Source organism: Parasteatoda tepidariorum, chromosome 6, assembly GCF_982258835.1.
Source record: "Parasteatoda tepidariorum strain Cologne lab strain chromosome 6, Ptep-v5.0, whole genome shotgun sequence".
In the NCBI taxonomy this organism is placed as follows: domain Eukaryota; kingdom Metazoa; phylum Arthropoda; class Arachnida; order Araneae; family Theridiidae; genus Parasteatoda; species Parasteatoda tepidariorum.
This window is the reverse complement of record NC_141760.1, coordinates 114,126,377-114,143,290: the sequence shown is the minus strand read 5'-3', so window position 1 is coordinate 114,143,290 and position 16,914 is coordinate 114,126,377. Positions and strand designations below refer to the sequence as shown.

Genomic DNA, 16,914 nt, shown 5'->3' with positions numbered 1-16,914 from the left:
CCACTCACGATATACCCATATGCACTTATTGAAAAACGAACCTGCACCTGTTTGTTCATTCTGTCAAGTTGTTATCACCATTAAGCATATTTTTACTGACTGCAGACGATTCAAATACTTGAGAAAAAATTTTTTTGGCAGTTTTAACCCTGATCTTCAATCTTTACTTGGTGACCCTATACATCACAATCTTTTAAAATTTATCAAAGTCATAGGACTTTATTCTCTGCTTTAAAAAATAACACCGTAGTTTAACCTTGTGACCAAATTTTAACCTAGTGCCTGGCGCAGTATAGCCATTTCTGGCTCTTGCGCCAATAAAATCCAACCAACCAACCAACCATCATATTTTAATGGTTATTGTTGGACCAACAATAATATACATAACTTGTTGGTTGACCATTAGAAATGTAAACCAACAATTTCCATCATATTTTGATGGTTGTTGGTGGTCCATCAACAGTAAACATACCATACTGGTTGACAATCATAAAGGGAATACAGCATATTCCATCATAATGTGATGGTTATTGTTGGTCCATGAAAAATCCAGCATTACTTGATGGTTTACCATCATAGCAATAGAGCAACATTTTCCATCTTGCTATGTTGGAATTTGTTGGTCCATCAAAAACCAACAAACCGTGATGGAAATTGTTGTAGGATGGTGACCATCAACACATGTTGGACCATCAAGAATCTTGCTGAAACCAACATAAACCATCAAAATCATTTGATGGTACCAACATAATTTTTGTCTTGGGTGCAGATGAAGATCTGAAGTCGTGGAGTTCTGCCCCAGTTTGCCAATTTCTAACAAATGAAGGTATAGACAGGCATCTTAACCCACCCTCAACCCCCATTTTGGTGGGTGGTTGTGGAAGGCTGCTGTTAAGTTCATAAAGTTTCATATGAAACGGATGATCAGTCAACTTCTCACGTATTAGGAATTTTACACCTATTTATCAGAAATAGCCTTATCAGAAGAGGCCTGTTTAAACTCCCGATCCCTTGTGCCAATGTCGGAGGATCCCGACAATGGTGATGCCCTTACTCCAGGATTTTTTCAAGTTGGTCATTCTTTGAAAAGAATCCCAGAACCAGTAATGACCGATGAAGATTTAAGTCTTAATGAGAGTTGTCTCAATCATTTCGTAAAAAGTGGTCCTTAGACTATACATCGACGAAAATGAAGACGCTCATCTCCAAATATCAAAATCGGCAGTCATTATAAAGGATGCACCATCTCTTAGGAGGGAAGAGTTATGTTCTTTCCACGTCCCGGCAATAATGCGAGAGTAGTGAAATTAAGAGACTTATTCACAAACTGAGTCTGTTACATGTAGAATGATAGTTATAAAATTTATGAAGTATATATATATAAATTTTAAGCAAGAACTTCCGCTTAAACATCCAGCCGATTATATTTCTATTCCATTTAATTACATTTTACCAAGTGATGAACAATACAAATTTATACAGACCGGTCTCGCTTGATTTATGAAGGCGACTTAAGAGTCGGTTTGCGCCTTCGTCGTATATTTAACTGGTAACTATTTCGATCATTACTGCTTTAGGTTGAGTTGACGTCTGTAATATGCTTGGGGAGACATTTGCTGCTGTCTCTAGTCCTGAGAGCTACAGTACAGCATTTCAATACCATAAGCAGATTGCCGAACGAAATAGCATCAGTTTTGATACACGCCGTCTCTTCCGCTATAACAGAAATTTTAATTTTATAGAACTACAGCGAGCACTTTATCGGTCTCATAATACAAGCACCGGTCCTGATGGTATCACGTATCATATGCTCCGTCACCTAGATCGGACGTCATTGTCAAATGTCCTCGTTCTATTCAATAGAATATGGACGGAACAAACGTACCCGTCAGGTTGGCGTGAAGCAAGTGTGATACCCATCTTAAAACCAGGTAAAGACCCTAAAGATCCTGTTAACTATCACCCCATAGCGTTAACCAGCTGTCTTGGGAAAACATTTGAACGGAAGTTCAACTCTCGCTTGGTATACTACCTCGAAAAAAATCATCTTATACCAGACTTCCAAAGTGCTTTTCGAAAGGAAAGATCCACGATTGATAATATTGTTGCTCTAGAGTCACGAATTCGCAATGCTTTTGTCCGACGTAATCATTTTGTCTCTATCTTCTTTGATATCGAGAAGGCTTACTCTCGGACATGGCGTTATGGAATTTTGAAGACACTTTACAGCATGGGACTTCATGGAAACCTACCCATCTTTTTGAAAAACTTTCTGTCGAAGCGGTATTTTCGAATAAAACTGGGCACTACATTTTCTGATCTATTCATTCAGGCAGAAGGAGTTCCACAAGGCAGTGTTTTAAGTGTCATACTATTCATTATTCATGTTTCACAAATCTTGAACTTGCAGCCACCTTCCGTATTTGGTTCACTGTATGTTGACGATCTGAACGCATCATGTTCAGGATCAGACATGCGCGTTATTGAACGTCAACTTCAGTTGACTGTGAATAAAATTGTGGAATGGTGCGAGCATAATGGTCATAGCCTGTCACCTGCTAAAAGCTCTTGTATACATTTTTGTAGATGGATACAGTGCATCATACGGCGTAGTGGCGCATTCCGCACCTCACCAGTAGAGAGTTTATATGTCATTTGTCACCAATCATCTCTCGATTTACGTCGCATGCAATTGTCTGTAACATATTACTATCGTGTGAAATCCTGCAAATCTCACCCTCTAAAACACGATGTCTTTCCATCAAGCTTGGAACGATTCTATGACACTAAACCTTCATATGTCCGTCCATTTCATGCTCGTGTGCGCTCTCTCATACGAACTTTTGACATGTGTGACGTGCCAACACAATCAGTAGATCACCTTCTCATACCACCATGGATCACCGCACCATATCAGTTTTATTCCCCTTTTATGATTTACAGTAAGTCAAATTTTGCACCCATCATTTATCAACAACTATTCAGTTCTCATCGTCACCAATATTCTGAGTATATGCCTATTTTTACTGACGGTTCAAAATCTGTTGGATATGTAAGCTGTGGTGTCATAATCGCTGATGACACGTATAGCTATAGGATCCCAGATATTTGTTCTGTCTTCATTGCTGAAGCAGTTGCCATCCTTTTGGCATTGCGGCTGATTTCATCACGCTCTGAACGAAAGTATTTTACATACTCTGATAGTATGAGCGTATTGAAGCAGTTAGAAAAGTTTCGCAGTAATACTCATCCAATTTTATGCTTCATCAATCATTTATTAATCACCCTTCATAAGAAAAGATTTGATATTTTATTTTGCTGGATACCGAGTCACGTCGGTATACCAGGAAATGAGTTGGCTGATTCTGCAGCACGATCTACCACTACTGCCTTAACAATTTCTGTACCATACTCAGATATTAAATTACATATTCGGCAGATTATCGTATCTCTTTGGCAACAACATTGGGATCTTCAAACTCAAAATAAACTATATAATATAAAATCTGATCTCAATCATATACCAGTATTGCGTCGACATAATGCAGATGTAAAGCTTACTCGTCTCAGAATCGGCCACACTCGACTCACACATCTTCATCTATTATTTGGAGAACCTCCTCCCAAATGCGACACTTGTAGCGTTATACTTACGCTTCATCACATTTTAACTATTTGTCCCTGTTTTAACCAACATCATATTACCTTTTTTAATAGCACTATTTTATGTATGAAGGATTTATTAGGTGAAATCCATCATCCTAACAATTTCGCATTTCTGCGAGCTATTGGTATTTTATATTGTATATAGCCGGTTTTATCTGATTTTATTCACTCTTATTTATTATCCATTCACCGTTTTACCTTATATAAAATACACCTTTTATTAGATTTTAGTGACTTTTAAATATATTCGTCTCGTTATTGACGGTTTTATTACCTATATGTATTTTATAGAAATAAAAATGTTCTAAGCATTTTACATTTTAAGCTGTATTAACGTACTGTTTGGCGCAGAATATCCTCTTTTGGATCTTGTGCCATTAAACTCTACAATTAATCAAGCTTTAGGTTGAGCGATCAATCAACTGTATTTAAAGCCGAGTTCTGGGGGATTCTATTTACTGGATAAATAATAACAACATTAATTTAATTGTGCTTTATACTCTGATTCCCTTTCTGGTTCGCAGTCCCTAAATAATATCAAAGAATATGACTATCTGACAAAAATGATTAAAGATAACTATGGACAAAATGTTAAATTTCACTGGATTAAAGCTCATGTTGGGCACAGGGGTAACGAGGAGGCTGATAATTTAGCAAAAATAGCTTGTTCTGAAAACGAAATAGATTTAATTGATTATCCTTCAAAATCTTCAGTTAGACACGAATTATATAAACAAAATTTGATCACTTGGCAAAAGCGATGGGACAACCCTGAAAACCAAGCTCGTTACACACTCGAACTAATTCCCAAAGTTAATCCTAATTGTATTTATTCAAACTTTTACCTAAATCAATTTTTGACAAATCACGGAACTCAGGGTACTTACCAAACTAGATTTCATATGAAATCTGTGTTGTGTAAATCATGTTTAATTAACGATGATTTTAATCACATCCTTCTTGTTTACCCAAACTTTTCAACTATTAGAAAAAATTTCTTTCCAAAAAATCTTTCGTTTGAAAATCTTGAAAAACACTGGGCCGCTCCCAAAATTAAAAACGGAATTGAACAAATTATTAAAGAACACTTTATGAATAATACCCCTGTCCTTTAATGCTTTCTTTTCTTAATTGCAAATGAATATCAGAGGGGTTGACATGGTTTCTCTGGATATACTTTCGTAGGCGTTAGCCTTATGACATGAACTAACTACTTACAAACTTTCTAAATTGCATTTTTATGTAGCGAAGATCTTCTTTCCATTTGTTTTAGATCGCATATATCCCTGTAGACTGTAAATTTTTGATTGTTTGTCTTTAATGTACACTGACATCTTTAAAATTTTGTTATGTGGATCATCTTTTCATCTGTAACTTCACGTTGTTACAGTATATCATTTTCATCAGTATGGTTAGAATACTATATATTCACACTTGTTCTTTCGATTCGTACTGGGATGTATGTACAGCTGTTTAACAAGACTTACTGTAGTAGAGATCATCTGTGCATCTGTTAATATTTTCACGCAGACCTCACTTTCACTTTTCAGTTTCATTGTTATATAACTCACCATTTTAATTCATATACATGCTGTGTACATTCATATTCAAAAGTTGTATACTTTCATATTCAAAAGTTGTGTGGTTTATTTGCACACCACCTTTACAAAGGTTTTGTTATTCAAGAGACCCCTTCGACTAACTACTTACGAACTTTCTAAATTGTATTATTATGTAGTGAAGTACTTCTTTTCATCTGCTTTAGATCGTACTTACCCTTGCAAACTGTTAATATGTGATTGCTTGTCTTTATTGTTTCCCGGATGTCTTTATTGTTCCCCGGTTTGTCTTTATTGTTTCCCGGTTTGTCTTTACTGTTAAAATCTAATTGTTTGTCTATATTGATACCTGGATGACCCCTTTGGGGGAGGGCCGGGGCGGGGTTTAGCAGTAAATTATGTAGTATTTTAGTTGAAAACGCCATAGGCCGGCAGTATGCGCAATGCAACAGATGTCTCTATTGGAGAGGACAAATGTTCTTTTTTCCTCAGTTCGTTTTAAAATGTTGTTATAAAATGTAATGTGGTTGTAGTGTTTGTATTTTGTGTATGTTCTTGTTCGTCATTAAAATGTGTTGTCCGTAATTTTGGGATTTTAGTATCGATTATTTAGCATCCTCTATCATTTTGGACACTTAAAATATAGAGTACTTAATTTATGGTTTTCACCATTAATACTAAATAATCAATTATTTTATTTTATATTTTTTTATGTAGCACACTATATTACAATAATTTATAACATAATCGAAACTACAGTAAAGCGTTTGGAAAAGTTTGCATATTATGAGAAGAGATATACTGAATAATCCATTTATATTTAAAAATTCATTTCCAGCTCCGTTTCACATGTGAAGCTAGTTTTTCAATGATTGAGGATAAGACATTTAATGTTAAAATGCACTGAAAGTATCCCGCACTTGACCATGGAAAGACACAAGTTTGGGTAATTTGGAATAATTGGTCAATTGGCTTGCAAGTATAGCAAGTGTAACAGATTCACGTAGATGGCCCTCCTAGATATTTTTCAATCTTTACAAGTGATCGATAGATAACCAATGGGCTACCTAGTGATATTAGATATTATATGTTGGATTACCTTATCTACAATAACGCTTCAATTTTCTCCGTAAGAGGGGATGCATAAGCTCGAATTAAAGTGATGTAGCCCATCTGTAAAGCTTTTTGTGTCAAACAAAATTCAAAAATGACTCTTTCGTATAAAAAAAAGTGAGAAAGTCAGTATAAGATTTCATATCGTTAATATCCTTGGAAGTTCCACAAAGGAACTAACTTCACCTGTAATTTATTAGAAGAAGTATTATGATTATCATTTATTTTCTTAGGATTTAAAACTTGTATTTACAGTTTTTGTGTCAAACATGATACTAACAGACCAGATTGTTTTTCCTCGGAATGTCCTACAATCTATTTTGCTCTTAATTATATCCTCACTCAGCACTATCGGAATTGGATTATTTACTTATACTCTCAAAATTGTTTGAAAGCATTTAAAAATGCAATTCTTGAACTATCATAATACTTAAAAAGTTCAACTTCCTCAGTTTAACAGACATATTGGAATACTTGAAATGAAAACTCCAATTTCATAGTAAAATCAACTCAAATTTTCTCTAATAGATCGATTTTTCGTACAGACGTAATAAAGGAAGTAGCAAATGTCTTCACAATTCATAGAAATAATTAGCAGATAGAAATAGAAAGCAGAGATCTATAACGAATTTCATGAAATCAGTCCGTCAACTACCCCTTTAAAAAGAGCTCTAGGAAAATCAAAGTGCTAAAGAAATATATTATATATTGGCCATAAACAATTATCGATGTCATGATGGCTCAGGGGATAGAGCGTTCGCCTTCCAATGAGGTGAACCGGGGCCGAATTCTAGCGATGGCTGCTCGATATGAATTCCGCATCCGGTTTGCACCAACCACAGTGAAACTTGAAAGCTGACATGAAATATCCTCAGTGATAGACGAAGGATGGGTAGAGTCCCCTTGCCGTCAGGTTAATCCTGGGAAGTCCTCGTGGTTTTCCTCTCAATGTAACGCAAATGCGGGTTAGTTCACTTAAAAAGTCCTCCATGAAGGCAAATTTTCCCCAATACTTAATCCAGTAATTCCCTTGTCTTCTGGATTGGGTGCAAAATGAGGAGTTGAGCATTAGTAGTCGGAAACCCAAAATTGGGACAGCTGTTCAACGAGGGTCATTACAAACGATCATCACATAAACATTGGTTCATTTAGTATAAAGTGTCTGTTTTCTATAGTTACAGAGGACCATTAATCCAAAAGCACATCTAGATCTGGTGTTTTAATTTAAAACTAAGGTGTTATTTTTATTATGATTTTTCTAGCTTGTTTACTTAACTTGGTGACAAAACAAAATATTGTTATTCTTAAAGATACTTAATTTAAATCATTTAATATTAAATACAATGTCAAAGAGAAGCTAGGATGAATTTTATCGGTACCATAAATAATAATTAAAAAAATAATAGGAAATTTCGATTAAATTAAAAAAGAAGAATATATTTGTAGACTATAAAATTCAATATTATTTTTCCCTAATAGCAGACACTGAACTTTTACGTTCTTCGCCTAGAAAAATGCTGGACTCATTTAACGTTACTCAATGGGCACCTGTGAACCTCACGGAGGAGAGCAACATTACCCACGCCATACTGCCACAGATACCCGTTTTATAGGGTGGGCCACATTCACACATTAGAGAACAGCATACAGAGAGAAACGTCTATGCCCTGAGCGGGATTCGAACCTGCAGCCAAAGGCTTTGCAGTCAGATACGCTAACCGCTCGACCGTCTGGCCGGCCAATTTAATATAAAACAGTAATAAAAAATAGTCAATACCTCAATTCTCCTACTTCAAAGCCATTGGTTTTGATACATCAATATAGATATTTTATAAAAACCAAGTTGTAGATGCGATATAGTCACAACTGGCTCTTGAACCAATAACTACTAATTAAGTAACAATAGTTAGAAAACAGTAATTAATAATAAAAAATAGTTCACGAAAATTTAAAATTGACGGCAATAAAAAAAAACAAAGCAGTGACTTAATACCTGCCTTCATTAAAAAAATTTCATCAAATGAAAAATGTCATATTACCTAGTGTTCAGAATCGTACCAAGTGGTTAGATTTTACTGCGAAGTGTGGTGAAAAAAAGTTTTTTCGAATATCAGCCTGATCAGTTGAAAGATTTAGATTTTATGTATTTCCAGATAAACCAAAAGTCTTTATCTGGAAATATTTTAACAAATTAAAAAAAAAAAAATTAGTTGCGATTCAGAAGAAGAAAAATAATTTCATGATATGAAAGACTTTAAACACTTTTTAAAAAATTATTTTACATAAAATGTTAAAAAGAAAAAATTAAATTTTACATTTGAAACAGATGAAAGGTCTTTTTTTTAAATCTTTGCTTTTGTGTACTTTAAAGAGAGTTTAAATTATAAATATTTTATAAAGAAATAAGTGATTATTATTATACTCCAAATAATATGAAAACATCTTAAATAAAATATGATGAAACTTGGAATTCTTTGAAAGATAAATATGTAAGTGTTAATAATAAGTTTAACACTAATAATAAGTTTAAAAAAATGCTTTATAATAAATGGAGAACATCATTTGTATAAATTGGCTTCTTTTGAAGAATTGAATACTAAAGAGTGGAAGTGAAAAAAAATTATACTGGATTAAAATAGTTGCAAATTACATAAGAATTGCATACATAAAGCTGTTAGAGTTGATTTATTAAATTTATATGCATTAAATTATACGGAAAAGAAAATATTTTTAAAAAAATATTGATTTTTTTGGTAAGTTCTATAAGAATGATTTGAAACATTAAAAAGAATAATAATAATTATAGTAAAACAGAAATAAGTCTTCATTTTTTTTATTCTGCATTATGAAATCAATCATTATATATGAAATATATAGTACATCAAAATTACAATGTAACTGAAAAATTTAATAAAATTATATCTAAGCAGTATTATAATATTTTCAGATTTATTTAGAAATTGAAGGAAATATTAGTAGAAAAGTAGACATTCAATACACAACTTATTATTAGGTAAACTATTTTACCCAAAATTAATGGCACAGAAAAAACTTTCTAAAGTTATCTAGAAATAAGAAATAATGACACAGAATTTTTCAAAAAATCAAATATCACTCAATGTACGATTGATATTAATATGATTTGAATGACGAAAAAGAGGTAAGCATCTAAAATAGTAAATGAAGGAACAATTTTGAATTATTTAAATAAAAAATTGTGATAATTTATGCTTAGCTATGTTTATAACTGCCCTTTCAAAACAAAATCCTGATTTGTTATGTGATGAATTATAAAAAATCTCTTTAAAAGATATCAATCAAGGACGGTATGAAATTACAAAAAACATTGGCAGAAAAATTAGATGAATTATGCAATATAGTGTGTAGAGAAAATTTTAATGAAAAAATATAAAGTGGTACTCAAAAGCCTGCCGGTATATTTACATATTGAAAAGTCTAAATAATTTTGATGTTATAACTACTATCAAAAGATTCTAAATAAAATAAATTTTTGCGAATATTGTCAAATTAGTTACGATAAAAAAAAACTGCATAAATGTTTATTACTATGTGATGGATGTTTTGGAGAAAATTCTAATTTTGAAGGAGAGTAGGTGTTTTGCAATAAATGTTTTCGAAAATGTAAAGGTAAAAAGTCCATAGATAATCATAATATGTTATATAAAAATGAAAGTTATGTATGTAAAATTTTTAAAATACAAATGTTTAAAATATATGTATTTAAATGTTAAAAATGTAATGTTTAAAATGTCTTTAAATGTTTAAATTGTAAAGAATGGGTAATACGTGAACATAAATGTTTTATGGAAACAAAAAGAACACAAGGAGGTATATGTGTTTATAATAGAACAGTAATAGTAACGTAGGAGAATGATGTGATGCTCGTAAAAAGAATCAAATATGTATGAGTGTATTAAAAAACTGTATTAATCAACAGAAAAAGAACCATGTTTTTACTGTTGGTTAGAAATTTACCAAGAAAAATACACATTTTCTGATTTCGAAAGGAATCAGTTTAAGAAGAAAATTTGGTTATAAGATATGATAATAACGGTATAATAGATTTAGTTATGCAAAAATCGGCAAAAAAATTTAGTAATGAAAATGAACTTTGACAATGATTATTTTGACAAGATTGTTAAAAAAAAAACTTCAGTTTTTAGGAGCTACATTGTCTTGGCTCATAACGGCTACGGCTTTGTTAATGAGTTATTATTTCTAGTGAAAAATCCTTATTAGGCTATATTGCCTTCACACTTGGTAATTATTTTTACCTTGTTGTATTGATTTTAAGTAATTTTAACCATGTTTTAGGTGCGGTATTGCCAAACCATAGCTCTTGTGCCAAAATTTTACATCAATCAATCAACTCTTGGTAAAAGTAATGTCAAATAGTAAAAATCTATTTAAATCATTGAGCAGAGGCCTGTGTCCTTAAGATAGTTTTCACAAAAATGTTACGTTGAAATCTATATCCTATGAATATTTTTAAATTTCTTGTTAATTATATGTTTACCATTTATCAAGGAAATAAATTTATTTGCAGATTCAATCAATTTCATATAAAAAAAGTTTAACAAAGGGTATAAAACGGTTAAAAACAATATATATTTTTTTGATTTCAGAAATTTGTTTTTGTAAGTATTGTAGATCAAATGTACATATTTTAAGAAAAGTGTGTATATAATTAAGAAGTTTATTAAAAAAAATTGTAACATAAAAAAAAAAAAATTATGTTGGAAGGGGAGGTGGATGGTGTATATATGGCTGTGAATGGCTTAAGAAGTGAATGTCGAAAATATGAAACAATTGCTATTGATGGAGATATTATTCAAAAATATCGAAACAGTAAAAAATCCGTAGCTTGTTTAGATTATTTATCTAAACTATACAATATAAGTATTCATTATGCTTTAAATGGTGGCTAAAAAAGTTAGTATTAAATGAAAAATATTATAAAGTAGGTGATTTTTATAAAAACACTGTAAATCAACTTCATGGATGTCACTGACTCAATGTAAAAGATGATATAAAGAATCAACAATAAATATTCAAGATTATACATACATGAAATATTTATACAACAAAACACAAATATTTTCAAAAAGAATAATAGATGGTGGATTCAAATTAGTAGAGATGGGAAAATGGGTTTTTGGTAATGGTAAAAATATTAATAAATGTATTAAAATTGAATGGAAAAGAGATTATGTAGAATCATTAAAATATTAAGAAGCTTTAAGGACCCACAGAACTAAAATATAATAAAGAGAAAGATAAATATAGAGATTTATGTTCTTTATATCTCATGGTAAAATAATTTGATGACTATTCTTAGTCATCCTATCAAAAATACGATGAAAATTGTCATGGATAAATAAAATGCATAGTACTATATTTTAGCAAATTAAGGAAAGACAAGCAAGAAAAATTAATAGTTGTTTTAGAACAAGATTTAAATAAACTAATACAGGCACCAGAGTTTTCCCGTTGTGTGGAACCACTCACTGTAAAGCTCATTTTTACCAAATGTAGCAAATTTAAAATTCAGAAACAACGCCAATTCCGTAGCTTTAATTCATCACTGATTTTATTAATTGGAAACAGTTCCCACTACAGCATTTTCTCCTACCTCAAAGCCATTGACTTTGATACACAATAAGATGTTTAATAAAAACCAAATTGTAGGTGCGACTAAAGCAATGCCTGCCCTTGCATGTGAATGGATTTGAAGCTGTTGATGCCTTTAAATATCTTAGGACTACTGTAATCTGCAAAACTGACATAAGTACCGAAATCGATAGCCGTTTAGCAATGGCAAACAAGTGCTACTTTGGTTTAAAAAGCCAACTAAAAATTAGTAATTTTTTTAAACAAAAGACAAAAATTAACATATTCAAAACACTCCTACGGACTGTGATCCAGTATGGTATTGAGTGGTGGTCTCTTAATAAAAAAGAGAATAAATTGCTGATTTTTGAGAGAGGGCTACTTAGAAGAATTTTTGGTGCAGATCTATGAGAATAACAAATCTCGTACCCTTTATAATCATGAGTTATATAAAAAGTATAAACAACTAGACATAGTTCATGTTATTAAGGCCATTTCGATGGCTTGGACACCTTTTTAGATCTGAAGACCAATCCCCCCCAAAAAAGTAGCTTTTTATAAACCAGAAAATACAAGAAAAATAGGTGGTCCATCGATTAGGTGGCTGGAAGGTGGCTGGAATAACCTAAAGCCGAAATAACCTAACCGAAAGCTGTAATAACCTAACCGAAAGCCTTAAGGTGGCTGGAATAACTAACTGGAAGGGCATGGCACAAAATAGATCAAGATGGTAAAAACTTAATGGAGTGGCATTGGCCTGTCATAGGCTGTAGTGTCCAAGAAGAAGAATTTATATTTCGCAATATAAATATTTTCTATTGTGGCGACATCTATTGAATAACAAATGAAGCAAAATATCAGGAAAAAATATTTATTACTTATACTTTGTATACTATTGAAACTTCTATTATTATTTTTATTGACTTTAAAGCAGCAAACGACAGTATCCAGTTGTAGTTGTTGTTTATTTACGTCGCACTACAGCTGCATAATGGGCTATTGGCGACCGTCTAGGAAACATCCCTGAGGATGATCCGAAAACATGCCATCACAATTTTGATCCTCTGCAGAGGGGATGCCACACCTGCTTCGGTAGCCCGTCGGCCTGCACGTGAAGTCGAGCACTTAGAACAGTTTAACGAGGACCAATACCGCACGCCTTCGGTCCCTACGACGATAGTATCAAAAGAAATAAGTTGTAAGAACAATGGAGGAATTTGGTTTTCCCCTGAAGCTTATTGACTTGTCAAAGGCAACACTCAGAAGAGTCAAGTGCAGAGTTAAGTTGCAAAACGAACTATCCGAGCCGTTCTACACTGATAGAGGCCTGAGGCAGGGAGATGCACTCGCCTGCCTTCTATTTAATATCGCACTTGAAAAAGTAATCAGATCATCAGGAATCAATGTAAGCGGCACTATTTTTCAAAGATCTACACAAATTCTTGCTTATGCAGATGATCTTGATTTTATAGGAAGATTTCTTAAACTGTGATTCATTGACCCCTTAGGGGTCCATGGGTGATATTTTGGGGGTCCGCCGACTACTTTTATTTTTTAAAACGTTTGGATCAATAATATTTAAGTAACATTGGTTTTTTTTTCTAAAAGGAGAAAATACATACATATTTGAAACTAGGTGATCGAGATACCCCAAATTCAGTGCGGATTGCACACAGCCCGCTGATATCCCTGTCATATTTTTAACATGCTCCACTAACTGGCTTTCAGTTTGCACCATCAGGGGCAACCCCCTGGTGACGTCCGTTGTGCAATTTTTATCATCCCCTATCAAGCTACGTTACATTCGACACCTTGTCCAGCCCAGTTTTTGAAATCTTGAACATTAACCAAACTTGGATTTGGTATTCCACAAAAACCTCTAATTGAGGCATCTCCCAAAGTTGCATATCGTATTGTCAAAAGCAAGAAACCGCTTATTATTGGAGAGACGTTAATTAAACCATGTGCGCTGGAAATGGTTGAATTAGTTTGTGGACTGGAACAGAGAAAATAAACTTGAGGCTATTCCATTGTCAAATTATGTGATACATTCAAGAATAGTCTTGCAATATCTTGAAACAGACTATCGATGAATTGAAAACATCTCCATTTCTCTTTAGTATGCAACTGGTTGAGATCTCGAATTCATTCACTTTGTACAGATGGAGCACCTGCGATGCTTGGCAATAAAAATGGTTTTACCCTGCTGATAATATAAAAGAGTCTCTTGTTACTCATTGTTTTTTACATAGACATGCACTGGCTACAAAAACTCTTCCAACCAGCTTAAAAGAAGTATTATCAATAGTTATTAAAACAGTGAATTTTATTAGAAGTAGAGCTTTTAATCATTGTCCTTTTAAGTCACTGTGTCAAGAAATGGACGCAGAACATGAGGTACTTCTGTACCACACGGAAGTGCGCTGGCTGTCACGAGGGCAGATTTTGAAACGAATTTTCATGTTGAAGTCAGAAGTATCACTTTTACTAGAAGAAAAAGATAACCCACACTTCGAATATTTCAAAAAGAAAAAAAAAAGATTTTACGTATAAATTGGCTTATCTGGTAGATATTTTTAACCACATGAGCAATATAATTCTTTAAATTCAAGGGCCTGATATCACCATTATGGATGCAATTGAGAAATTACAAGTTTTCTTATTGAAAATGGCTGGTTGGTTGGTTGGGTTTTATTGGCACAACAGCCAGAAGTGGCTATGCTGCGCCAGGCACTAGATTAAAAGTCGGTATCTAAGTTAAATTACTGTATTATTTTAACGCTGAGGATATAGTCCTATAGCTTTAATAAACTTTAAAAGGTTGTGATGTATAGGGTCACCAAGTAAAAATTGAAGATTAGGATAAAAGCTGCCAAAAAGTTTATTCCTCAAATGTTTGAATCGTTCGCAGTCTGTTAAAATATATTTAATAGTATTGTTTACACGACATAGAGAACAACTAGGTGCAGGTTCAGATTTTAATAAGTGCATGTGAGTAAAACGGGAATGACCAACGCGCAGTCTATTAATAATAACCTGGGATTTGCGATCAATATCTATTGTTTTGAAGTTGTCAAGATTAGAATAAATTTCGTGCAGTTTATTATTAATTTGTTTATTCCAATGGTTAACTAACGCAAGGCGCAATGTCCGACCTTAATATTGACCCATAATATTCAAATTGGACCAGGTATTATATTACAGGGTAATAGTGTACCCTACCACAGGAAATAATCATAGGTCAATTAGGGGGTGCACAGCGTGACCCTAAAGTTTACTATGTATGCCTATGCGAATTAGAGTGTTCTGGAACATTGAGTAACACTTTAAAGTACTTAGTTAAAGACTGTGATTCAAACAGTGGGGAACCAGATGATGAAGAAGGCTATGAAGATGAATATGTAGTGAGTATTCTTACTTATCTTGGTCAAGGAATTCTATTATAGTTGTGTATATTCCTTTTTGCTGCAATGATGGTGTGTGTATGAATTTTCTATGGGAGTGTATGAACTAACAATATATAATTTCTATGCACATAAGTTAAAAACGCAGAGAAAATATGGAAAATATTAAAGATTAATAAAAGGAGAGAAAAAAATATTAGAATAAATCTTTCTAAATTCTAAAGGAATGAATTGGTTAAGAGTCTTTTTAATATTGATGAGAATTTTGATTCCGAAATTCACGCGTGATTAATTCGAAAGATTTTGAAACAAATATAATAAAAAAAAAGTGTGAACAATCGCTAATATGAGAATTAATTTTCAAGCAATTAATAATTTTAACTTCAACAATTTAAATAATTAAAATAACGGCATACCGAAAAGTGCTTTTGTAATATGTTTAAATTTTGAATTAAATAACAGTATATTTAAATTTTGAAGTGCAAATAAAAATAAATATAAAAATAAATTACATTGGCTTTAAAAAATAAATTACATTGGATTGCGAGAACACCTTTACAATGAGTGTACTACAAAAAATTCTTTAAATCAAATAATCCCTCCCAAAAAAAAAGAGATGCAGATGATTCTAGTGTAGAAAAAAAACTTCTTTCAAACTTTATAAACTTTAACTTTACAAACTTTATTATATTTTGAAATCTTATAAATTAAAAATGCTTTTTCTGTCATATTTGTAAAAGGCATCAGGCTTAAATTTGCTACCAGTCACTTAAATGGTTGTTCCATGTTTTTTTTTTTAAATTTGTTTTTCCTTTGCTGCTAGGACTGAATATTATTATAAATATATTCTCTAGATTGTGGTATTTTTAAAGACAGTTTTAAGTGTTAATGAAGTTTTTATTGCATGTAGATTATTATATTTAAATTATAAATGTTTAAATTATAATTTTCCATTAACTGTGCAAAAAAAAATTTACTGGTAATAAACATATTTCAATTTTACCCATTTACTTTTATGTTTATTTAAATACAAGTGGTTTTAAAACTCATTAAATATATATTTAGTGTATTATACTGAAGTGTTTGTTCTGCTCAGAGTAATTTTTTTTCATCAAAATAATCTGATCTAAATTACTTTACACTTCACCAGATATCTTATTGACAGTCTTTAAAATCCAGTAAAATTCTGAGCTATGGTTGAATTCCATGCCAACTGAAACCAGAAGTAAATTTTTTAAGTTTAAGCAATATCCTTGTATTTGATATCATTTTAAAGAAAATCGGTTGTAATTTATGAATTCAGAAGTTATTTTTAAGATTTATGCATGATTATAGTAAAATTTATCATAAATAGAGAGCATTCATGATTTTGACTTATTCTATAATAAAAAAACTGTCGATTTTAAAGAAGATTAAGCTATTAAAAATATTACGATTTTACATGTAGTTTGATTTATATTGTAAAATAAATTGTTCCTGAGTTATTTGCAGTGATTTCTGTCAAAAAAAATTCCTTGTTTTTTAAGTCAAAAATTATCTTA

The 16,914-nt window shown here is 32.1% G+C and overlaps 1 protein-coding gene across 1 annotated transcript; it reads left to right on the top strand.

Annotated features, from left to right (window-relative positions):
- Positions 1-1,597: 1,597 nt before the first annotated feature.
- LOC147808305 (uncharacterized) lies at positions 1,598-15,415 on the top strand. Its single transcript, XM_087166977.1, has 4 exons — positions 1,598-3,643; positions 4,191-4,478; positions 10,674-10,740; positions 15,270-15,415. The coding sequence occupies exons 1-4, from the start codon at positions 1,598-1,600 to the stop codon at positions 15,413-15,415; spliced, it is 2,547 nt and encodes an 848-aa protein (XP_087023103.1).
- The last annotated feature ends 1,499 nt before the right edge of the window (positions 15,416-16,914 follow it).